At 46.0% G+C, this 26,833-nt stretch overlaps 1 protein-coding gene across 1 annotated transcript in view; it reads right to left on the bottom strand.

Annotated features, from left to right (window-relative positions):
• LOC124595270 (toll-like receptor 4) overlaps nt 1–26,833 on the bottom strand; it is a 104,649-nt gene that overhangs the window by 4,768 nt on the left and 73,048 nt on the right. The window contains exons 4-5 of the mRNA XM_047133945.1: nt 19,960–20,484; nt 8,231–8,414 (exon numbers count right to left, since the gene is read on the bottom strand). Coding sequence (XP_046989901.1) covers nt 8,231–8,414; nt 19,960–20,484 — 709 coding nt within the window. The remainder of the gene's footprint in view (nt 1–8,230; nt 8,415–19,959; nt 20,485–26,833) is intronic.

Raw genomic sequence — 26,833 nt, 5'->3', positions numbered from 1 at the left:
ACAATCGATAAATAAACCCATATCAACCGGACACCAACATACAAAACAAAAACGCTACGAATACATGCATCAAACTAATAAAAGAAACTGTATGATAGTTTAAAGCGAAACTATGACAATAAAGCCGTCTGTTTGAATGTTCATATTTTTGCACACCTATGAATTAAAATATGCTGCTAGGTGACATTCAAAGCCGCGTTGATGCACCCCACGCAAAGTAATACGCTCGGATTCTCCTTAAAGTGCTATCCACCAGGTAGTCGAAACGTTGCTCTTCAGGCCGGTCCCACTCTTCGACCGAAGCTCTCCAATGTATGAGAAGGGTTTCTGGGACTACTCACTGCAAATTTCGGCAGGTTCCAGACATTCTCAATCGAGTTCATATCAGCAGATAGTGCAGGCTATTTCATTCGATTTATTTCTACCTGCTGGAGGATGGCCTTCAATGTCGCGTTTTTCCTCTGTTATGTAATTTGAATATTATAAAAAACATAAAACATGATTTTTATTATAATCTTCCTACGTAAAAACCACAGATACTGACAAAGACTGCATCATCACAGACAAGTCTCTGTTTTCTGCTCTAGTTACCAGTCTTTGAAAACTTTCAGCAAATGTATTTTGGCAACTTTCCAGCATTCCCTAGGTGGGCACGGTGTTCTTGACAGTATTGTGGACAAGATGTTGCAGGATCCTGCCCCAATAAAATGGTTGCTTGATAAGTCTTGTAAAAAAGTAAGGAAAGATATTTGTTTCGTAAACAACTGACCTTACTTCTTGACGTAGTTTCCTTTATGGGATATATTATACACATGGTCCAGCTAGTCTCCAGCTTTTTCAAAACAATGGCTCTGAACACTATGGGACTTAACTTCTGAGGTCATCAGTCCCCTAGAACTTAGAACTACTTAAATCTAACTAACCTAAGGACATCACACACACCCATGCCCGAGGCAGGATTCGAACCAGCTTTTTCATCCCACTGGAAAAATAAGTTACATCAAGCTCTGCAAAATACTCGTTGAATACAACTATTACTTCCTCATTTGATGTCATTTCTACCCAGCAAGCAGAAGTTTCAAGTTAGGGAACATTAAGAAGTCACTAGGGGCTGCGTCTGGTGAACAGGTCGGACGAGGAATCAATTCAAAGCCCATTTCATGCACTTAAGCCATATTTATGATGTGTGGGATGGTATACTATCCTGATGAAAGAGCGATTTTTTTTGCGTACCAACCTTGGTCTTTTTTTAGCCGACGAAAGTTTCAAACGATCCAACAATGAAGAGTAACAGGATCCAGTTATGGTTCTGCCTCTTTTAGTAATGTAAGAGGATTATTCCTTAGGAACCCCATTCCAAAAAAAGGTGGCAATCATCTTACCAGCTGACAAAATGGTGTTTGTCTTCTCCAGTGCACTTTCACCAGCCTTTTTTCATTATTTTGACTCCCGTTTTGACTCTTAGTGCTTAATGATGAATCGAGGTTTCATAAACAGTCACAAATCGGTGAAAAAATTCTTGCGGATTACGATTAAACACCGCCAGACGTTGTGTTGAAATATTGTTCCGGGCGCGCTTTTGGTTGACGGTGTGCAATCGCGGCACACCCATGTTGGACACAGCTTCTTCACAGGTAATTCTCCATGCAGGGTATTATGCACTTGCTCATTTGAGATGCCTACAGACTCAGCAATATAATGAATTTTTATTCGGCGGTCTTGTATTACCACGTCATGGATTTTGTGAATGGTTTCCTTTGTGGTGATCTCAACTGATCTGGCGCAGCGCGCTTCTACTTCGCTGTTTACATTCATTGATCCAAACGCAAACGGTCTTCAACGATGCTGCACAATCCGCATCCAATTCGGTTTGGTTTGTGCGCCAGTCGAACCCATCGATGAAAATGATTAATAACAGCACGAAATTCCTTTTTTCTCCATTTTCAATCGCAGTCGACACACCGACCAAGTCAGACGGCTGTCAACTATGAACTGTACGTTGTACATTGTTGAAATTCTTTATGTTTTCCATGGAATAATCAAGCTTACCAACCATGAATGCGCAACAAAAATGTTTCATTCCTTCATGGAAATGCACCAAACTTATCAAACGCCACTCGTACTTCACAACCGTGAAATTACGGTTGACAGTGATTTTAGGCCTCTAATACTTACAAAGGATCCTTCCGCAAAACAAAGCTGACCCACATCCGTGCAGACCTGCATGCTTGAGGTGTGCATTGGTACCTGGCCGCCTCCATACTCTTCTAAGATGACCATCAGGAGTCATACATATCCTGTACTCATCAGTAACGAGTCATTACGCCATCAGTACAGATGCCATTCCATCTGTTCCCTTGGCTCTAACCTTCGCGCACCGTGGTACCGAGGAATCTATACTGATGTTCATAATGGACATCAAGAGGCCAGACTGATCATGTGGAGACAGTTGAGTACTATCTAGGTCAACACAGTAACAAGCTTGCAGAAGGCCAGCGCACAGTTGTGTTGCATCCTCCTCGGTTACCTGAGAGCCGTAATTTGTAAGTAGCGAGTCGGTCCCGCTAGTCTAGCGGGAGAGCACTTGCGCGGAAACCGAAAGGTCACGCCATCGCATCCCTGTTGAACTACTGATTTTTCAGTCTGGGTTTTAACCTAGCCTTCGCCTCTCAACGATGTGAGGAGTTGCCAGGAATGACTCATAGGACGGATTCCACGTTAAACTGTAGTTTCCTTTTCCCCAAGTGGATAATTAGGGTAGGTTAGGGACACGAAATTCGCCGAAGTGGCGTCCAATTGAAAGACTTACACGAGGCAACTGATCCACACGAATTATTATTTTATGTAGGTAGCTGTTATCCGCTGGAGTTGTAGAGCGTGTGCGTTCACTGAGAACCATAGGCCTCGTGATAACAGCTGAATGTTCGGGTGACGACGATGAGGTTTGTACCAATTCGGTAACAAACTTCCCGTGCTGAGAACTCTTCTTGCCGCGAAGTGACTGCCCGCATGGTCTAAGACTGCGTGAGGTGATTATGCCCGCACCGTCTAAGTCTGAAATGAGTTCTTTTCGCAGTTTAGAGACACAGCGGACTCCACTGAACTGCAATGGGAATGCAGGTTTACTTTTACCTGAACTACACACATAGCGACTCTCTGCTGTCAAAAGATTATTGAGAAAGGTAATTCTGATAAACAGACGCAAACTATGCAAGTGAGGCCGGTACAATATTTTTGACCAGTTTGTGTGAGGAAATAAGTCTCATCATTGGTGTCGAGATTCCACATTCGTCTGTATTAGTATGCCTTGTCCTGTAAGCGGCGAGAGCAAAAGTGTAGAATCAATTATCTCATATGTGACAGTGTAGATTTTTACAGTGCAGAAATGTGTGGTATGTTTGTCGAGTTTGCAGCCGGATCCTAAAATTACATCAAACTTCCGTAAAACTTCCCTACAGGTTTCACCATCTTCTCCCCATAGAGGTACTTGATGTGGGTGCGTAGGATTTCTCGACTAAGGTACAAGCATGGTTTGACAAGACTGGTAAATTTTCGTGAAATAATGGAACATTTTTGTTGCACCTTCATAGTTGGTAAGCCCGACTATTCCAAGGATCATATAAGGAATTTCAACAGCCCTCTGAATTGGCCAGCATCTCGACGCGATTCAAAATTGAGAAAACTGAGTTTAGTGCTGTTATTAAACATTTACATTTGAAGGGTTGGACTGCCGGACAAATTAAAACAGAATTGGAGGTAGTTCACACTGACTGGACACCATCATTGAATATGATTTTCTTTTGGATTAATGAATTTAAACGTCATCGCTGCAGCCGTCCAATTCACGTCAACATAAAGGAAACCACCGAAAAAATTCATAATATGATAATGAAAGACAGCCGAATAAAAATTCGCGACTTTGCTGAGACTGTAGGCATGTCAACTAAGTGAGTGCATGATATCCTGCGTGGACAATTGTCTATAAACAAACTGTTTGTGAGGTTGGTGCCGAGTTTGTTCCGGCACAAAATTTCAACACCATGTCTGATAATGTTTAATCACGATCTTAACACACTCTCTGCTGGAAGACTTCTACCGACGAACACAGCACTAGATTTCGTCAGGTCCACACGGCTGTCCGCAGCAGTCCCGTACTGGTTCATCCATGCCAGTGCCTCTCGCACTTCATCCTCAGCTAGAACCAAGAACACCACGTATCGGCATAGGCGCGGCAGATGAAAGCATGTCCCCTCATTGTTATCCCTGTCAGCCGGCTCCTCAGACGTGTAACAGTGGCTCAAGGGTGATGGCGGAAAGGAGCATCGACGGCGGAGATCCTTGACGGACCGGCCGCATGCCATTAACAGGGCCCGCCATACAGCCACTGACCAGCACTCGCGACGTGGCACATTGGAGGAGCCGTAAGACGATGAGTTTATAAACCTGTGGGGGCAGGCCATCCGTCGGAGTACGCTTTCTGGAAAGTCATGACTCACTTCATCGAAGGCGTGCTCGAAGTTCACTGTCACTATGGCACCACGACTGCGGCAGGTCGTGGCCAGGGGTATGATGTCACGGTAATCGCTGAGTGCCGTCTGAATGTTACTGTCACCACCAAAGCACTTTTGATCCAGAGAAATGACTTGAGGGATGACGCGCCGAAGGCGAGAGCCAAGAATCCGGATAAAAATCTTGGAGTCACGATTTAACATAGTCAACGGCCAATGATGTCCAACTCCCCGACCTCCCGATGGCTTGGAGACGGGGATAAGCAAGCCTTCTCCGAATTCGGGTGGGAGGGGAAGGTCAGAGTTCATCAGTTCTTCATACATCGCAGTCCAGCGTGAGCCCGTGGCGTCTTGGAATGTGCGGTAAAACTCCAGTGGAAACCCGTCGGGACCTGGGGCTTTGTTCGCCTCACCCTTATGAAGAGCATCAGCTACGTCATCAACCGTAGTTGTCGCTGTGAGAATCTCCGCAGCAGTCCCGTCAAGGGTACCTGTCAACGAACGGAGGACATCAGTCGTTACCGCCATGTTCTGGTCCTCTGCTGCATGGAATTCTTTGTAGTGATCCACACAGGTATTTGTGCTTTTATTCTGGGACGTCAACCGGCGACCATCTGGAATGTCGAGGGCGTTGACCAGCTTTCTCCGACACCACTGCTGCTGGATAATATGATGCATAGACGGGGGTTCGCCTAGTACACAGTTGTGACATCTTGCACATACTATTTTGCCTTCAAGGCGGTGAGGCATAATAGAAATTATCTTCGCCTTAATCCGTTGAATTTCACCCTTTCGTTGAACAGAGGGGGCATGACTTGAGAGTTTGCGGAGAACTGTGAAATAGTATTCCATGCTATGTCGTTGCCACAGCATTTTGTGGCGACCGTAATTCATCATCGAATGAAGTAAAGCAGGCTTGGTGCAGTCGAGGTACCGGCAGGATGTTGAAGGATACGCTGGGAGGCGTCTCATACAGTTGTTCCACGTCGTCTCTACGACCTGCCTGCATTCCGGATCCTTGAGATGGCCGACATTCAGCTTACTCAGGCCTCGACCGCGCCACACCTTCTGCCTCTAGAGCGTAACAGTGCAGATATAGGCGATATGGTCGGAGAAGGCGGTAGGCCATAACTCACCGTCAAACTTGGCAGTTACGATTCCTTGGGAAACGTAGACACGCTCAAGACGACTTGCTGAATGGCTGGTGACGTACGTATATCCAGGTCGATCATCATGCACACGTCCAAAGTATCGGTGAGGTTCAGTTCATGCACGAGCAACTTGAGTTCCTGGCATGTGGTGAAATGGGGATATTGTTCCTTCTGTGATAACACACAACTGAAGTCGCCGCCAAGAATAATATGGTCGTACCGGCCTACACACAAAGGAAAGACCTTTTCTGAATAGAATCACGGCCGTTCCCGTCGTTTGGCCGTGCCCGAAGGAGCGTAAACATTAATGATTCTGACACTGTGGAAGGTCACAGCAAGACCCTTAGCCGATGGTAGGTAAATCACGTCGTCTACTTCAATGCCTTCCTTTAAATGAATAGCTGTCTCACTGCCACCGTCAGCACATGGCGTGAGGTAAGAAACATAGCCATAGATATTAGGAAACGTCGCTAGGCGAACTTGTTGCAGAAGGGCAACATCGAGGTCCGACGCTCTCAACATTTCACGGAACAATTGTGATTTGTCATGGGTGCCAATGATGTTGACATTGTTGACATTGATGGAGCCAGTCCTGTAAGCTTGTCGCGGAATTGGGACTACTGGGAAGCTCATGACGGCACGAAGATCAGCAGCGAACACGAACGTTGCCCCAGTAGGCTGCACATTCCCATTCAGTAACCCTGTCGATTAGCAGTCGTGGGTTGGAGCAGCAGCATTCACTGCTGTCACAAAGGTGGATGTTTCGTCGTCAGACCACGCAAAGGTGCGTGAAAGGTGTGCGTCCAGTTGAGTCAGAAGGCGGCGTCACGTCGGCTGTGGAAGAGTGGAGCTGGCTCAGCTGCTGTTCAACGTCCATAGGTACAGCGCCTGGTGCATGCGAAGATGGTTGTACCTCCAACAGGGGGCAGAATGGTGCTTCTACCACGGAATCGTCCATTGGGGGAACATATTGATAGTTGTGATCCTCATCGCCTTGAGAATGCGTCCTGCATGTGTCTTCAGCGACCGTTGCTTGCGCACGTGATCTTCACTGTCTGCAGACGCCTGGGGATCCGGATGGTCAGGCACAAAATCATCGGTAGGCACAACCATGGAGTCAAGGGCCTTCCCCTGCACTAGAGACTGCTCACCACTGCCCATGACGGGAGGAGGCAAGGGCGTCGGTCCGTCCGCAACAGCCTGAAGCATTACCGGAGATGAAGCTATATCAGTAGTAGGAGCCAGTGGTGATCGCAGTCGGGGGTCGTTATGGGCAACTTCGACAAACGTCAGCCGTAGCGTCGTCGGTGCGGTCGTGGCCTGTAGGTCCCCAGGCGGCAACTGAGGGATTCTGCGTTGCAGGCAGCTGAAGCAGAGGTGTCCTTCTTTGCCACATCCCGAGCATGTCTTCGACTGGCCATCATAAATTATGATTGCACGGCAGCCACTAATATATAAGTAGGACTGGACATGTTTGGTTAGCTCTATGCGGCTCTGTCGTACTCCATTCAGAACTGAGTATGTAGTGAACTGAACCCACTTTTCAGTTGTATGACTAATCACCTTTCCATATAGGGGGAATGCAGATACCACTACCTCTGAAGGCACGTCGAAAGGGAGTTCAAATACACGTATCGTCCGCAGTCCAAGTCTCGCATATTCCACAGTTACGTCACCGATGTGTCCATCAGAGTGACGGAAAGTAAGACCAAACTTCGAGTTGCACTTAGAATTTTGTCACATATGTCTTCGTTAATCAATTTCACGTATGCCACACTGCTCACTACAGACAGGTGGATGCCAACAAGATAGTTGCAAACAATCTCGACTTCATCTCTGATAAGCTGTTCGATTTCAAGTGCTTTTGGTCGGGCATATTCAGGTGAAAATCTAATCTTCATTGTCGATTTTCTGTGGGCATAAGCCATTCTCTTTCGAAGGAAATATAGCGCGCTAAGACGGCAGAAATACGTAAACAACTCCGCGAGCGAGCTGCACGGCGAGGTCGTAAACAAGACGTCCGTGCCGCTAGCGTGCCGAAGTCGACTGAGCTACCCGAGCACGAGTCACGATCCGTCCTCACAGCCTCAGTTCTCTCAGTCCTCGACTCCTACCTTCCAAATTTCACAGAAGCTCTTCTGCGAAACTTGCAGAACCAGCACTCCTGGAAGAAAGGATATTGCGGAGACATGGCTTAGCCACAGCCAGTAAGTTTCATATCAGCGCACACTCCGCTGCAGCGTGAAAAATCCCATTCTGGACAAAAAATGTTATTTAAAGTCCCCATGGCCGGCCGGTGTGGCCACGCGGTTAAAGGCGCTTCAGTCTGGAACCGCGCGACCGCTACGGTCGCAGGTTCGAATCCTGCCTCGGGCATGGATGTGTGTGATGTCCTTAGGTTTAAGTAGTTCTAAGTCTAGGGGACTGATGACCTAAGATGTTAAGTCCCATAGTGCTCAGAGCCATTTGAACCATTTTTTGAAAGTCCCCATGGTTATGGCTGTAAAGTTTCAATCATTCTTGATGTGCACATCGCACTTGAAAGAAAAACAAGTGTGGATGTGAACTCACCCTGCTGCTGAGGAAGCTCTTGGACAGCACGATGATGACGTGGCGGCTGCAGTCCATCAGGTGAGATAAGCTGTGGTTGGCGGCGCCACTGTCGAGTCCTCGCTCATGCAGACAGACGCGGTAGTCCGGCTGGCCTTCGAGCAGGGGCACCAGAGTGCCCCCCACCCACGACTGATCGCTCCCGCTGCAACCAGGTAGCGTGCAGGCGTCAGGTACTTGCAAACAGAACGTCATCAGCATGTTATGCTCTTAGAGTGCTTCATCAGTGTGTAACAGCCATTTTCTTTCAGTTATACACTGCTCATATTGTAACGTTCCATTCGTCCTTTCGCCTCATGCGAAACCATAATCGTGATGCGGCCTAATCCACGCACTCTAGGCAATGTGCGGCGCGCGAGACAATTCGCACGTCGCACTGATCCACGGATTTAATCGGAGAGCTTTGTTGGCGGACCTGCATTAATTCTCTGCTCTGCTACACTATTAAATCAGTCTAAGTAATGCGCGCTTGCTTCGCTTTGACACGGGAGATGGGGCTAAATTTCTCACTACCCCAGTGTTAATAATCAGAGACCTACACTGGTGTCCAAAATTAAAGCAACAAACGGAAATTTTGCAAAGGTTGCATTTATTTTGCCACAAAAAATATAAACAGCTGATAGCAAAGTAGAGACAATGTAAAGAAACAAAATGTAAACAGCTGCAAAATGAAATGTCAAGTTGCGGCAATAACGCCCATTCTTCCTGCGGAGCTGCTCCCCGTGGAGAGTGGCTGGTCGATGTTGACTTGATGCAAACCAGTCTTAACAGTGCATCCCAGACATGGTCTATGGGATTCAAACAGGGATAGTGAGCAGGTTATTTCATGCCTGTAGTATCTTCCGTTTCCAAGAACACATCACCCACTCGGCTCTATGAGGTCGAGTATTATCGTCTATCAATACGAAGTCTGGGGGTACAGCACCTCGCAACATCCGTACATAGGTCCCAAGATCTAATCACGAGACCTGACAGCAGTTAAACCTCTCCAATTCACCCGTACAATTTCATGAAGAGGTGTTCGAATGGTCAACATAACCCTGCCCACACCATTAGCAATCCTCTTTGCAAAATGTTCGGGTCTCGAAATCGTGTTTCACATTCCCTTCCGATGCAGATCTGCCGAGAATCACTCTCGAGACCAAATCAGGACTCATCTGTGAGAAGAACATTGGCCTATTGTTCGACTGACCAGGTGGCATGTTGACGACTCCACTCTAAACGTTCCCTTCTGTGAAGTCGCGTCAGAGGTACGTATACAGCAGGTCTCCGACAATAAAGGCTACTCTACCGAAACCTTCTCTACACCGTTTGCCTCGATGCGGATGCTGCAAGGTCAGATGCCTGTTGCTATACTCAGGCGGTAGCGTCGTGCCCTTACAGCCAGATAACGGTCCCCTCTTTCTGATGTAACAAATGATCGGCCCTGCCATGATCTTCGGAATACAGTTTCGGTCTCTAGAAACTGTAGCCACATCTGAGAAACAACAGAACGATTCACATTAAGCCAACAGACGACATGCGTTTGCGACTGTCCTGCTTCCGTTCTTCCTATGGCCCTCCACCGCAGTGAGTATGATAGGCGTCTTCTTTGTGCTATACTACACCGTATGTGACTGGGTACACAGCGGTTATGGATGTGGGACTACCCGGCGAACACTAGTCCGTTTGACAGATGCCCTGACGTGATCGTTGGTGTGGTTTTCCGTTGACCGAAATGCCATCTTCGGTGCAGAACACGATCGTACGGACATCTGTTGACAGTTTGTATGATTATATCGTGAATTACACACAGGACGGGAAAATTGCGGTTTGTTGTTTTAATTTTGGACATCAGCGTACTTTCAAAAAGAGTCAGAGATCCGAACATTGGAATATGTAACTGATAACAGTTCATAAACCGCCTCCCACGGGTCTTTAACAATTTCGACTATAATCTCCGACCAGTAAAACAAAAACAAGGTCAAAATTCAAGGATGGAAAAGGTCTCACAAAAACAAAACATTCAAATTTCCACGGAAACAAATGGAATCTGTTTGCTTCAATTAAACCTAACCAAGTCTGTTTCGTTCAGTGAACGCTACTTCCAGCTACGTAAAGGCTCCACGCTCTGACACATTGTTTCTCTTTCTATAGTGCACTTGCGCGGTCACCAAATCGCAACGATCGCGGTGTATAACAGCAAAGTAGACCCTAAGAAGGCTTTACACGTCCACACATTCGATCGCATTTTCAAATGACTTTTAGGTGTACCGCACTGGAAAAGTAACCCCGTTGATGATGATGTCTCACTAACACCCGAATTGAGAATTTTACTAGCAAAACACCACCGCCGCCCAAGACGGCTCACGACACTCCACGAGCGCTGTCGACCGTCTCCCGATTTCGCAACATCGCAAACCGCTCCACGAGATTATTTAACATTTAGACATTACAACCAATCAGAACCAGGAGCAGGGCCCCCACTAATACTACTTCTCCAAGATGCTGATCCCTGGCAGGTCTTTTAGAAGATTCTCTTCAACACCTGTCGCAAAACACTGCCCATTTTGGAAAAATCACGAACCTTGAAGTTAGCCATCTACTCCCCGGCCACAATCCATTTATAAGGATTATAAGGGTTATGAAAAGACCAGCCGTCGCCTCCAGGCCGAAGAGCACCTTCGTCCCCCGGATACCGGTTCTGGTGCACACAATAGTCACCTGAGGAGCCCACAGCACGCTGCGAGGCGATGATGTGTTCCAGTATCTATATTCAGGTTTACCTATGGGTTTCCCTTCTGGGGATAAATACATAAAATACACTGAAGCGCCGAAGAAACTGATAGAGGCATCCTTATTCAAAGGCAGAGATATATAAACATGCATAATACGGCGCTGCCGTCGGCAACGGCTATATAAGACAACAAGTGTCTGGCGCAGTTGGTCATCTACATCTACATCATACACCGCAAGCCACCTAATGGTGTGTAGCGGAGGGTACTTTCAGTACCAACCATCTGATCCCTCCAACCCTGTTCCACTCGCGAATAGTGCGTGGGAAGAATGATTGTCGGTAAACCTCTCCATTGGCTCTAATTTCTCGAATATCCTCCTCGTGGTCAATACGCGAGATGTATGTAGCGGAAGTAATATGTTGTCTGACTCCTCCTGAAAAGAGCTGCCCCGAAATTTCAGTAGTAAATCTGTCCGTGATGCACAACGTCTCTCTTGTAACGTCTGCCAGTGGAGTTTGTTTAGCATCTCCGTAACGCTCTCTCGCCAGCTAAACGATACCGTGACGAAACGCGCCGCTCTTCGTTGGATCTTCTGTATCTCCTCTATCAGTCCTACCTGATACGGATCACAGATAGATGAACAGTACTCCAGAATAGGGCGAACAAGCGCCTTATAAGCCACTTCTTTCGTGGATGAGTTATATTTCCTTAAGATTCTTCCGATGAATCTGAGTCTTGTATCTGCTTTTCCCATTATCTGTTTTATATGGTCATTCCACTTACGGTCGCTCTGGATAGTTACGCCTAGATATTTTACGGCAGACGTTGTCTCCAGCTGTTTTTCATCATTAGGGAAGCTGTACAGTATGGATTTCTTTTCCTATGTATGCGCAATATCTTACATTTATTTACGTTCAGAGTCAACTGCCAGAGTCTGCACCATTCATCTGTTCTCTACAGGTCGTTCCGCAAATTCTTACTATCTTCTGGCGTTGCTACTTTGGTATAAACAACTGCATCATCTGCGAATAGCCTTAAAGACCATCCGACGCTTTCTACTAGATCATTTATATATATTGTGAACAGCAGCTGTCCTATCACACTTCACTGTGGCACTCCGGATATTACCTTTATCTCGGTCGATTTATTTTCTTTAAGAGCGACGTGTTGAGTTCCATCTGCTCCGATACTCCGTAAGCTCATATTTTTTTTCATTAAATGGCACAACGGGATGGTGTCAAATGTCTTACTGAAGTCAAGGAACATGGCATCAGCCTGGGCGCCGTTGTCCATTGCGCTGTGGATCTCATGGAGGAACAGAGCGAGCTGAGTTTCGCAGGATCTCTGTTTGTGGAATCTATGTTGATTTTTATAGAGGAGCTGTTCATTTTCCAAAAACGTCATAATTCTTGAGCATAAAACGTATTCCATAATTCTACAACAAATTGACGTCAACGATTTAGGTCTATAATTGAGTGGATCTGCCTTACGGCCTTTCTTAAAAACGGGAATGACCTGCGCTTTCTTCCAGTCGTTGGGTAGCTTTCGTTGCTCAAGCGATCTTCGATAAATTACTATTAGAAAGGGAGCAAGTTCTTTCGCGTAATCTTTATAGAATCTTACAGGTATCTCATTTGGTCTTAAAGCCTTTCCACTACTAAGCGATTGTAGTTGCTTTTAAGTTCCGCGATCGATTATCTCAGTATTTCCCATTTAGACGTTCGCACGACGATTGAAAGGAGGGACAGTGTTACGATCTTCCGCGGTGAAACAACTTCGGAAGACCGAATTCAGTATTTCGGTCTTCTCTCTGATATCTTCCGTTTCGGTGCCCGTGTGGTCGTTGAGAGAATAAATAGATGATTTTGACCCACTTACTGATTTTACATACGGATTTTACATCGGATACTGCTGCTACAGTGGCAAGTTATCAAGATTTAAGTGAGTTTGAATGTGGTGTTATAGTCGGTGCACGAGCTATGAGACAGCGTTTCCGTGGTAGCGATGAAGTGGAGATTTTCCCGTACTACCAGTTCACGAATTTACCGTGAATATCAGGAATCCGGTAAAACATCAAATCTCCGACATCGCTGCTGCCGGAGAAAGATCCTGCAAAAAACCAAAGACGACTGAATAAAATCGCTTAACGTGACATAAGTGCAACGCTTCCGCCAATTGCTGCATATTTCATTGCTGGGCTGTCAACAAGTGTCAGCGTGCGAACCATTCAACGAAACATCATCGATATGGGTTTACGCAACCGAAGATCCACTCGTGTACCCTCGATGACTGCACAACAAGCTTAACACCTCGCCTGGGCACGTCAGTACCGACATTGGACTGTTGATGACAGGAAACACGTTGCCTGGTCGGATGAGTCTCGTTTCAAATTGTATCGAGCGGATGGACGTATACGGCTATGGAGACAACCTCATGAATCCATGGATCCTGAATGTCAGCAGGGGACTGTTCAAGCAGGTGGAGGCTCTGTAATGGAGTGGGGCGGGTGCAGATGGTGTGATGTGGGGCCCGTGATACGTCTAGATACGGCGCTGACAGATGATGCGTACGTAAGCATCCTGTCTGATCACCTGCGTCCATTCATCTCCATTGTGCATTCCTACGGACTTGTGCAATTCCAGCAGGACAATGCGACACCCCACATGTCCAGAATTGCTACAGAGTGGCTCTAGAAACACTCTTCTGAGTTGAAACATTTCTGCTGGCCACCAAGCTCCCCAGACTGAACATTATTGAGCATATCTGGGATGCCTTGCTGCGTGCTGTTCAGAAGAGATCTGCACCCCCACGTACTCTTACGGATTTATGAATGTCAGTTCCCCCCAGCTCTACTCCAAACATTAGGAGAGTCCATGGCACGAAGTGTTGCAGCACTCCTGCGTCCTCGCGGGAGCCCTACACGATATTGGGCAGTTGTAGCATTTTCTTTGGCCCTTCAGTGTAACATCACAGTTTTCAAACTACAGAAAAAGGGCATAAGGAAAATGAGTAAAAACAGTAATCGGGGTCAGTGTAAGGATATAGGGAATTTATAATTACACCGTGTGAGTACATTTACCACGCTGTTATGCATACCCAAACTAACCTTGACAATTACTGCACATACATCTCTGTCCATGACCGTTGAAAACATCTAGACCGACTTTAAATTTACCAAGAATAAATAAATATAAATTCAAAATAGCTTTTCCCTCCAATGGCAAAAATTGTACACTAAATTACCCAAGGACGTTAAAGAGATTACTAAAGGAAACTTATTTAAAAACATAAGTAAAAAAGTATTTGTTGATGAATGCGTTCTATAGAATACATTATATGTGGGTTGCCTCTCCTAAGAGCCGTCAGGCGCAATTCATCTGCTGTTTCAGTAGATATTTGCAACTTTGTTTCCGCATTGTGCGGCTGAAGTCAGCTCAAACAAATAGTTCGCGTCACGTCTTTCATGCGACGCACAGGGTCGTCGGAAACTCTCGGTTTGTTTCTCGTTACAAACGAAATTATTTTTAAAGTGGAATGTTTCGTGCCCATTCGATAGAGCGCTCCCAGATTAGTCCAGTGCCATATTCGTTTTATCGATATGTGTTAACAGGGACAGTAAAGCACGAAGAATAAATAGAATCTAGCAGCGATTCAATAACGCTGTATGCTTGGCGTTAGTAGATACGTCAGGGCGGTAGTGTCGCTGCTTGATTCCTGATTTCGAGTTTTACTGCTCTTATTAATCCATATCGATAAAACGAATACTCTACTCTACTCTGGGACCGCTCCATCGAATGGGCACGTAACATATCGCTTTAAAAATAATTTTGTTTGTAACGGCAAACAAAACGCCGATTTCCGTCGACTGCTGGGAGTCGCGAGGAAGACATGATGAGCGTTATTTGTTTGGGCTGACTCCAGCTACGCAATGCGAAAACGAAGTTCCAAATACCTACTGAAACACCAGAGACACTGTGCCTGACGACTCTTCAGGAGTAGGCTCCCCATATATTCAACACAGATAGGGGTTTGGTAACAAACATAACTAAAGTAACTAATGATAATAATACATCTGTCAATTCATACAACACTATCGCACTATAATGCTTTTTCATTTTTTTTTCTAGAAAAGCAAATAACCAAAGCTCCAACTCGTTATAATCTTTCTGAGCTCAACGCTTCACTCATTATCATTGTTTCAGGCAAGTGAATGGCCAGTTATGGTACATAAATTGGAAACCCAACACCATTACTGTGGTCCTCATGTCAGATGATAATATGTGTAGCATTGCGTTACGAAATAATGTGTCTGTATAGTCTGTTGTGTGTTCAGTGGTGGGTATTGAGAACTGAATGGACAGCGTAGCACTATCTCTTTATCTTATTAAATAGACTCTACCATTGACCCATCCGCTACGCACCTGCTGCACGGCTTTACTTCGTTCACCTGATGTAGACACACACAATCCCGATGATTGGTCAGCAGCCGTAACACATGTACACTGCTGTTGTCACGCTCTTCGAAGTACACTGGTGTCCAAAATTAAAGCAACAAACGGAAATTTTTCAAAGCTGCACTTATTTTGCCACAAAACAGTATAAATAGGTGATAGTAAAGTAGAAACAATGTAAAGAACACATAACGTTAACAACTGCAACATGAATAACGGTAGACAAAAAACGATCTTCGTTTTTTCTAACTTAACGGATTTGCACACACATTCCGACAACTGGTTAATGTGCTCAGTATGGGGTATGGCCACCTACGGCAGCAGTACAGATCTGACAATGACGAGAAATGCTGTGAATGATGTCATCAATTTCATGATGAGGCAGTAACGCCCATTCTTCCTGCAGAGTTGCTCGCAAGTCTTGGAAAGTGGTTAGTGATTGCAACCCGTGTCCCTCGTAGATCCCAGACGTGCTCTGTGGGATTCAAATCGGAAGAGCGTGTAGATAACGCCATCCGTGCAGTATCTTCCGGCTCCAAGAGAACATCAACCACCTGTGCTCTATGCGGCCAAGTATCATCGTCCATCAATACGAAGTCTGGGCTCACAGTACCTAGAAACGACCGCACATGAGGTTCCAAGATCTCATCACGATACCTGTCATCCGGTAAACCTTGCCGATTCACCTGTAAATTTTCAAGAACAGGTGTTCGAGTGGTCCATATAATCCCTGCTGGGATCCTCCTCGATACTGGTTTCTATCCATAATGTTTGGATCCTGAAATCGTGTTCCAAGTTCCCTCCAGATGCGAATCCGTCGATAAGCACTGCCCGGACGAATTCGAGACTCATCTGCGAAAAGAACTTTTGTCCGCTGTTCGACCATACAGGTAACATATTGACGATTCCAATCTAGACGTTTCCTTCTGTGATCACGCGTCAGAGATACACATACAACAGGTCTTAGACAATAAAGGCTACTCTGCTGAAGCCTGCTATGCACCCTTTGTCTCTATACAACGTTTGCAGTGAATACTCCGAGATCAGTTGCCAGTTGCTGTGCAGTACTAAGAAGGTACCGCCCAGCCTTTACAGCCAAATAACGGTCCTCTCTTTCTGTGCCGCACGTGATCGACCCTAACCTGGCCTTCGGGATACAACCTCTATCTCTTTAAACTGTCGCCATACTCGAGAAACAACAGAACAAATGTGTGTGAAATCTTATGGGACTTAACTGCTAAGGTCGTCAGTCCCTAAGCTTACACACTGCTTAACCCAAAGTATCCTAAGGACAAACACACACACCCATGCCCAAGGGAGGACTCGAACCTCCACCGGGACCAGCCGCACAGTCCATGACTGTAGCGCCTTAGCCGGCCAGGGTGGCCGAGCGGTTCTAGGCACTACAGTCTGGAACCGCGCCACCGCTACGGTCGCAGGTTCGAATCCTGCCTCGTGCATGGATGTGTGTGATGTCCTTAGGTTAGTTAGGTTTAAGTAGTTCTAAGTTCTAGGCGACTGATGACCTCAGAAGTTAAGTCCCATAGTGCTCAGAGCCATTTGAATCATTTTTGTAGCGCCTTGGACCGCTCGGCTAATCCCGCGCGGCAAACAACAGAACGATTCACATGAAGCCAGTGCGGCACATTAGATGGTAGGGTCCTGCTTCCAACCTTCGTGAGCCCTCCAACACAGCGAGTCTGGTAGGTGTCTTCTCTGTACCATGCTGCACCCTCTGTGACTGTACACAGAGATTATGGCCATAGGTCTAACCGGCAAGCACTACCGTGTTTGATAGGTACCCTGACTTCATCGTTGGCGTTTTTGTCTGTTTCCCGAATGCCGTCTTCCGTGCAGACCATGATCGTACAGACATCTGTTGAGAGTCTGTTTGATTATATCGTTAATGAGACACTGGACGGGGTAATAGCACTTTGTTGCTTTAATTTTAGACACCAGTGTAGATCGCACTTACGTATTAGACATCTTGCTGCTAAGTAACAGTAAATGAACCTTTATATTAACTACCATCAAAGTTTCTCTTCATCATGCTTTAACAATGTAGCTTTTATATAAAAAACCGTTTACAGTAACATTCGTTGTACTGTTTTATTCTGGTTGTCGCGCTGTCAATTGGGCGTGTGAAAATGGCTGACGCTGCTTCCTGCTTCGTAGCGAAAAATTCCCATACAACACTCTTAAAAAGTGACTGTTTTTCACAAGTTTACAGAAAAAAACAGCTTTGAAGTTTTCCAAGGATTCATATTTACTGTAGTTAAGACGCAGCTCCTTTTTCGGCATCGTTATGATAAATCCGTGGATCGATGGCTCGAATCTTTTTTTCGTTCAGTTTGTAATACCTACATTTTTTAAATGTAAAGTTCATCAAATTTACACTACTTAACACGTACCTAATTATCATTCTGCTATGAAAAATGCACATCTTCTTGTTTCTAATTACATACTGCACACAAAGTCCAGTTTTCATTGCAAATATAAATTCTTAATTATCGATATTTTATGAAACATTGTTAATAAAGGTTGTTTAAAGGAAGAAAACAACAAATTAAATTTCCAGGACAAAAATGAAAAATCAAAGCCGGCCGGTGTGGCCGAGTGGTTCTAGGCGCTTCAGTCTGGAACCGCGTGACCGCTACGGTCGCAGGTTCGAATCCTGCCTAGGCCATGGATGTGTGTGATGTCCTTAGGTTAGTTAGGTTTAAGTAGTTCTAAGTTCTATGGGACTAATGACCTCACATGTTAAGTCCCATAGTGCTCAGAGCCATTTGAACAATCAAACCGTGAGCACGCAGAAGTGCCGCAACACGACGTGCCATGGACTCGAATAACGTCTGAAGTAGTGCTGGAGGGAACTGATACCATGAATCCTCCACGGATGTCCATAAATCCGTAGAAGTACGAGGGGGTGAAGATCCCTTCTGAACAGCACGTTGCAAGGCATCTCAGATATGCTCAATAATGTTCATGTCTGGGGAGTTTGGTGGCCAGTGGAAGTGTTTAAACTCAGAAGAAACTCTGTAGCAATTCTGGACGTGTGGAGTGTTGCATTGTCCTGCCAACTCCATCGGAATGCGCAATGGACATGAGTGGATGCAGGTGATCAGACAGGATTCTTACGTACGTCTCATCTGCCAGAGTCTTATCCAAACGTATCAGGGGTCCCATAACAATCCAAGTGCACACGCCCCACACCATTACAGAGCCTCCACCCGCTTGAACAGTCCCCTGCTGACATGCAGGGTCCATGGATTCATGAGGTTGTCTCCATACCCGTATACGTCCATCTACTCGATACAGTTTGAAATGAAACTCGTCCGACCAAGCAACGTATTTCCAGTCATCAACAGTCCAATGTCGGTGTTGACGGGTACAGGCGAGGCGTAAAGCTTTGTGTCGTGCAGTCATCAAGCCTTAGGCTCCTAAAGCCCATATCGATAATGTTTCGTTGAATGGTTCGCACGCTGACACTTGTTGATGGCCCAGAATTGAAATCTGGAGCAATCTGGCATAGGGTTTCTCTTCTGTCACGTTGAACGAGTCTCTTCAGTCGTCGTTGGTCCCGTTCTTGCAGGATCTTTTTCCGGCCGTAGTGATGGGGGAGACTTGCTGTTATACCAGATCCCTGATATTCTCGGTACATTCGGAAATGGTCGTACGGGAAAATCCCCACTTCATCGATCCCTCGGAGATGCTGTGTCCCATCGCTCGTGCGCCGTCTACAACAACACGTTCAAACTCAGTTAAATCTCGATAACCAGCCATTGTAGCAACAGTAACCGATCTAACAACTGCGCCCGACACTTGTTGTCTTATATAGGCATTGCCGACCGCAGAGCCGTATTGTGTCGGTTTACATATCTCTGTATTTGAATACGCATCCCTACGCCAGTTTCTTTTGAGCTTCAGTGTATTATTCTCTTTAAAAATTAAATTACTTTGGAAGCTGTATAGTTTCTCTGCTCGTCTCTTTTTTCGTCTTATCTGCAACTGCTTACGGCAGTGCAGGTTAGTTGCACCTTCTAGATGGCCAGTGCTGTCCAAGTTAAGTGCGCCAATAAAACTTTTGTCCACTATCATCACTTCGTCGATGTGCGCGTAACATACAGCTTAAAAATGTTCAAACGTGTGTGAAATCTTATGGGACTTAACTGCTAAGGTCATCAGTCCCTAAGCTTACACACTACATAAGCTAAATTACCCTAAGGACAAACACACACAGCCATGCCCGAGGGAGGACTCGAACCTCCGCCGGAACCAGCCGCACAGAATACGACTGCAGCGCCTAAGACCGCTCGACTAATCCCGCGCGGCATACGGCTTAAAACGTACCCTATTAATCATACTCTACAGTAATAGAGACAGCTTGGCTTCCGCTCCACTTCAAACGAAATTCAGTGAGATACCCGCAAACTCGGAAGAATGTCTTGTGTAATGTTTACATCAGGTTTACACTTATGATGAACACAGTATAGAGAGCCAAGCTATTTTATGCGCGCCCCACCTGTACAAGATGAAAGCGTCGAACAGGAAGACGTCGTCAGCAACGCCGCGCCCCTTGCGACGGCTGCTGCGGGCCCGGGCTCGCAGCCGCAGGAGGTGAGCGCTGTAGGCGAGCTCGAAGCGGTAACGGTAGCAGACGCCGACGGCGGCCGAGAGCAGCACCAGAAGCGCCGCCCCCAGCGAGAGGCCGACCGCTAGCAGCGGCTCGCGCCGCCTCGAATCGGCCGAGTAGTCGGCAGCACACTCGTCCAGGTCGCCGACCAGCGCCACCGCCTCCACAGACATGCCCCGGAAGGCTGGGGGTGTGGCGCAGCGCAGCGACGTCGCCGCCCCTGTGAGGACGCCCACCGCTCTCACCTCCACCTGCGTCGTCCGCAGCCACTCGCGAAACTGCTGAAACGCGCACCCGTCGCAGTGCAGGGGGTTCTCGCTCAGCCACACAGTTTTCAGAACGTCGAGGCTGGCGAGCATGTTCGCGTCGATATTCGCCAGCGAGTTGTTCGCCAGGTTCAGCGAGTCCACGCACCTGCAGAATTAATGAAGCTCCAGAATTTGTACTACATACGGAGTTCTGCATAACATATGTCAAGCTTCTGCATTTACATCAACATATGCAGTGAGGTGACGAGAATCATGGGATGCCTCCAAATATGTCGGACCACCTTCTGCAGGGCGTAGTGCAGCCACTCGACGTGGCATGGAGTCAACAAGTCTTTGGAAGTCCGCTGCAAAAAAATTGAGTCATGTCGCCTCTATAGCTGACCACAGTTTCGCAAGTGTTGCCGGTTATGTCCCAATCTGGGTGGCCAAATCACTCGCTCGAATTGTCCAAAATGTTCTTCAGATCAGTCGCGAACAATTGTGCCCCAGTGACCATAGTTGTTTGGCAACATGAAGTCCATGAATGGTTGCAGATGGTCTCAAAGTTGCCAAACACAACCATTTAAAATCAATGATCGGTTCAGTTCAGTTGGACCAGAAGAACCATTCCATTCCATGTTAACATAACCCACATCATTATGGAACCACCACAGCTTGTACCACTTGGATCATTGGCTTTGTGAGATTTGTGTCACACTGTAACCAACTGAAATTGGGATTCGTCTGAGCAGGCTACGGTTTTCCAGTCGTCTAGAGTCCAACCGATACGGTCTGGAGAGGCGATGCAGGCTATGTCGTACTGTTAGAAAAGGCACTAGCGCCGGTCGTCTCCTGCCATAGCCCATAAACGCTAAATTTCGCCGCACTGTCCTAAGGATACGTCCATCGTACGTCCCACATCGATTACTATTGATATTTCACGCATTGTTGATAATCTGTTGGCACTGACGACAACTCTAGACAAGTGCCTTTGCTGTGTTTCGTTAAGTGAAGACCGTCGGCTACTGCGTTGTCCATGAATTTCTTAACGAGTACCGAAATGAAATGTCCCATGCGTCAAGCTCCAACTACCATTTCGGCCTTCAAAGTCTGGTAATTCCCGTCGGTCGACCATCATCACTTCGGAAACCTTTTGACATGGATCACCCGAGTACAAATGACGGCTCTGCCAGTGCACAGCCCTTTCATACCTTGTGTACGCGATACTACTGCCAATTGTATAAGTGCATATCGCTATCTCGTGTGATCAGTGTATACGGTGTTTGGAGCTGTTTTCTTATAGATGATACGTGACTGCGTCCCTTTGTACTTCCAATTCGCAATCGGTGCGCATGAAGTAACCGGTTTCTCAATGCTCTAGGGTCCAACCGACTTGGTCACGAGCCCAAGAGAGGCGCTGCAGGCGACGTCATGCTGTTAGCAAAGGCTGCCACAGCCCTTTAACGCCAAATTTCGCCATATTGTCCTAACGAATACGTTCGTCGTACGTCCCATATTGATCTCTGCGGTTGTTTCTGGTAGTGTTTCTTTTCTCTTAGCACCGACTACTCTACACAAACCCCACTGCTTTCGGTCGTTAAGTGAAGGCCTTCGGCCATTGTGTTGTCCTTTGTGAGAGGTAATACCTGAAATTTGGTATTCCCAGCACGCTATTAACGCTGTGGATTGCGGAATACTGAATTCCCTAACGATTTCAGAAATGGACTGTCCCATGCCTCTAGCTCCAACTACTATTCCGCGTTGAAAGTCAGTTAATTGCCGTCGTGTGGTCATAATCACGTCCGAAATCTTTTCACATGAAAAATGAGTTCAAATGACAGCCCCACCAATGCACTGCCCTTTTTATACTTTGTCTACGCGATATTACCGCCATCTGTAATCGTGTACATCGCTATCCCATGACTTGTCACCTCAGTGTATCCTTCATTACTTAGGGCGTGTGGATGAGGTTACCTGTTACACGCTTGTCTATTTAATGTGATTAATGGTAGCTTGGTCTCAGTGAAGAAAAATGTAAGTCAATGCAGACGAGAAAGTAAAAAATGCTGTTATGTTCGAATTCAGTATTAGCGGTGAGCTGCTTGATACAGTCACGTCCACTAAATATTGTGGCGTAATGTAGCAAAGTGGAATGAGACGGTATGGGCAAGTAACGACTGTAGTCGGCAAGGCGAATGGTCGAGTTCGGTTACTGGGAGAATTTAGGCGCAGTGTGGCTCATCTGTAAAGGAGACCGCGTATACGACCCTAGTGTGACTGATTCTCGAGTAGTGCTCGACTGAGATGGATCCCCAGCATGTCGAATTAAAGGGAGACATCGAAGCAATTCAGGAGCGGGCTGCTGGGTTTGTTACCATTAGGTTCGGTCAACGCGCAAGTATTACAGTGATGCTCCATGAACTCAAATGGGAATCCGTGGAAGGTAGACGACGTTCTTTTCGGGAAACTGACTGAGAAAGTTTAGAGGACCGGAATTCGAAGCGGATTGCAGAATGATTTTACTGGTGCCAACGTTCACTTCGCGTAATAACCACAAGATAAGACAGGAGAAATTGGGACTTGTACGGAGGCGTACAGACAGCCGTATTTCCCTCTCTCTATTTGTGACTGAAACAGTATGGGAAATAACTAATAGTGGTAAAGGCTGGCTTGCACCATGCACCATACGGTGTCAAAATGGTTCAAATGGCTCTGAGCACTATGGGACTTAACAACTGTGGTCATCAGTCCCCTAGAACTTAGAACTACTTAAACCTAACTAACCTAAGGACATCACACACATCCATGCCCGAGGCAGGATTCGAACCTGCGACCGTAGCGGTCACGCGGTTCCAGACTATACGGTGTCTTGCAGAGTATGTATGCAGACGTAGCTGTCTTCCCTGTTCCGTTCCTGAATACTCTCTAGGGAAAACGACTGTCAATAAACTTCCATTTGGACTCTAATTTCTCTGATTTTCTGGTCGTGGTCATTTCGAGAGACACATGTGCGAGGCAGCAATATGATATGCGACTCTTTGAATGTACGTTTTTGAAATTTCAACTATAAGCCTCTCCGTCACACACAACGTCTCTGTTTCTACTGCCACTGGAGTCTATTGAGCATCTCAGTAATGCTGTCAAATGGCTCTGAGCACTATGCGACTTAACTGCTGAGGTCATCAGTCGCCTAGAACTTAGAACTAATTAAACCTAACTAACCTAAGGACATCACACACATCCATTCCCGAGGCAGGATTCGAACCTGCGACCGGAGCGGTCATGCGGTTCCAGACTGAAGCGCCTTTAACCGCACGGCCACACCGGCCGGCGTAATGCTGTCGCCCATACTATGCGACAGCATGACGAATCGTCTCTTCGTGAATGTTCTCTCTCTCTTCCCCTCTCTCTCTTCGCTCTCTCTTTCCCTCTCTCTCTGCTCTCTCTCTCTGTCTTTCTCTCTCTCCCCTGCTACTCCTACTTGGTAGGGGTCGCAGACCCATGCGCAGTAATCAACAGCCGTTCGATCGAGTGTGGACAAATCAGATTTCCTTAAGATTCTTCCAGTGACTCACAGGCTAGCCTTTGCTTTTCCTCCGATTAGTACCAAGTGGTCATTTCACTTCAGGTCGCTCTTTGCGCTTACTCTTAGGTATGTTACGGTTGTTAACTGTTTTTAGTAATCTATCGTCAGTAAATTAATTGAAAAGTAGTCGATCTCTCGCACATTTACGCGCAATATGTTACACTTCTTTACGTTTAGAATTATCTACCAGTTCTTGCAACACCCGAGACTCCTGCGTAGGTCTTTCTGCACTTCGCTGCAGTCTACTGACGTTGTAACCACGCTGTAGACAGTACCATAGTCTGCAAAAAGCCTCAAGGAGATATCAAACTCTTCGTTGGGGTACTCCAGAAATTCGTTTTACACGTGTCGATTTCGTCCCGTTAAGAATATCGCCGGCCGCTGTGGCCGAGCGGTTCTAGGCACTGCAGTCCAGAACCGCGCTGCTGCTACGGTCGCAGGTTCGAATCCTGCCTCGGGCATGGATGTGTGTGGTGTCCTTAGGTTAGTTAGGTTTAATTAGTTCTAAGTATAGCGTACTGATGACCTCAGATGTTAAGTCCCATAGTGCTTAGAGCCAAGAATAACGCCAGGCGTCTTCTTTGATTTGACTAAGGCGTTTGATTGTGTTGATCACAAAATATTACTGCGGAAGTTGGACCATTATGGAACTGGTTCACCTCTTACTCTAAGAACAGACAGCTGAAGGTTATTCTCCGCAATATTGAGAATGGCTACGACGTTGTGTCCCAGTGGGGCACAGTAAAGTGGAGGGTGCCCCAGGAGTCGATGCTGGGGCCGCTACTGTTTCCTATTTATATTATATGATATGCCTTCTAATATTACGGGGATTCTAAAATACTTGTTTGCTGGTGACACCAGATTAGTAGTGAAGAATGCCATGTGCAGTATTGACACAGTATCAGTTTAAGGCAAGGCTTATAGAAAATAATTTTATGCGAAATCACAGTAAGACTTATTTTTTAAGTTTCCGGCATACGATTCAACAAAAACTGACATTTTGACTACACAGAATGGACATATGATTATTGAGACTGAACAGTTCACATTCGTAGGTGTTCAAATAGATAGTAAGTTGTCGTGGAAAGCTCCTGTTCAGGGTCTTGTTGAAAAACAAAATGCTGATTTATTTACTATTAGAACAATATCTGAAGTAAGTGATAGATCAACACGAAAAGTAGTCTACTTTGGCTATTTTCGTACATTTATGATGTATGGTATTACTTTTTTGGGTAACTCTTTGGATTCAAAAAGCGTATTTTTGCCTCAGAAATGGCGGTTAGAGCAATATGTGGTGTACGTTCGCGAACCTCTTGTTAGTAGTCGGGAAATTCTGACGCTCAGAACGTATTTTCTTTACTGTTATTTGTTGTTAACAACATCAGCTTCTTCCCAAAAGTTATCAGCTTTCTCTCAGTTAGTACTAGGCAAAAATTCAGTCTGCTTTTGGGACGCACATCCTTGACTCTTGTGCAGAAAGGTGTGCAGTATTCTGCTGCATCCATTTTCAATAAGCTGCCACAAGAATTCAAGCATACCAGCAGTCCACGCACTTTCAGCTCTAAACTGAAGAGTTTCCTTATGGCTCACTCCTATACTGTCGAAGAACTCCTGGAAAAATTGAAGAAATTTACTAATTCCTGTATTGATTATGTTTGTTTGAACTTATGGCTTGTCGTCTGCATAGGATTCATATAAGTTTCATTTTATCATTATTACTCTGTTATAATTTCATGTACTGATTCGATCCATGACAATAGAGACTTGCTTCTCAATTTGGTCCTACGGAACATGACATGATGATGATGAGGTCCCATTTTCGGCGGATCGTAGGGGACGATGCGGGAGACCCGCACCGCCATACTAGGTAAGGTCCTAGAGGAGGTGGTTTGCCATTGCCTTCCTCCGACCGTAATGGGGATGAATGAAGATGATGAAGACGACACAACACCCTGTCATCTCAAGGCAGGGAAAATCCGTGACTCCGCCGGGAATCGAATGCGGGAACCCGTGCGCGGGAAGCGAGAACGCTACCGCAAGACCACGAGCTTCGGACGAACATAATATATAAAATGAAAAATAGTATTGAGTTCTACCTCTTATAAGGTACTCAGTGTAGTCATGAATCTGGTCCTATACTCGGTACGTTCATAATTTCTTTCACTTGTTTTATTAACTGCCCTTATGAGACCGTATCGAATGCCATCCGAAAGCCAACGAACGTGGCATCAACGTGGACGCCTTATCTACGAAGTGTGGATTTCATTGACGGACAGACCGAGCTGTGTTTCTAAAGATCTGTGCACAGTCTCACTGGTATCTTATGTAGTCCAAATGCCTTTTCGCTGTTGAGCATTTTGGTTGATTTTCTAATCCTCGATCACTTATCTCAATATCTGCCATTTCAGCATTCGTGCGAAGGTTAAAAGGAGGAATCGTGTTAACCATTTTTGAAGGGTGTAATAGTTTCACAGTACTGAATTCAGTATTTCGGCCTTTTCTCTCTCATTTTCCATTTCCCTACCAATCTGGTCAGCTTAATAGCTTACGGTGCTCTCCGAGAGAGCGTAACACGTAAGCGTGAGCCACGTTTTCGTGGGCTATGACCTTTGTGAACGAAGCATCGAGGAAAGTCCTATGACGTCACAGACAAGCGTGAAGGAATACGTCTCATATCAAACCTGTTAGTTTTTATTAGTCCTCAGTTTGCTACAGCGGTTTCTGGAATTTTGTGGAAATGAACCATTGTTGTCTGATGCAGGCATCGAACATTACAAAGACAGAAACCTAAGAATGGCAACCTCACAGAGAAAGTCCACTGCACTCGCAATTGATGGCTTCGTATCTCAAGAGTTGATGTCAAAATTTAAAAAGCTTAAGTCGTTGTTTCCAGGATTTAACAGCGACCAGTCACGGATGATATTTGCAT

This window comes from Schistocerca americana, chromosome 2 (assembly GCF_021461395.2).
Source record: "Schistocerca americana isolate TAMUIC-IGC-003095 chromosome 2, iqSchAmer2.1, whole genome shotgun sequence".
Taxonomy (NCBI): domain Eukaryota; kingdom Metazoa; phylum Arthropoda; class Insecta; order Orthoptera; family Acrididae; genus Schistocerca; species Schistocerca americana.
This window is presented reverse-complemented; position numbering and strand designations above follow the sequence as displayed.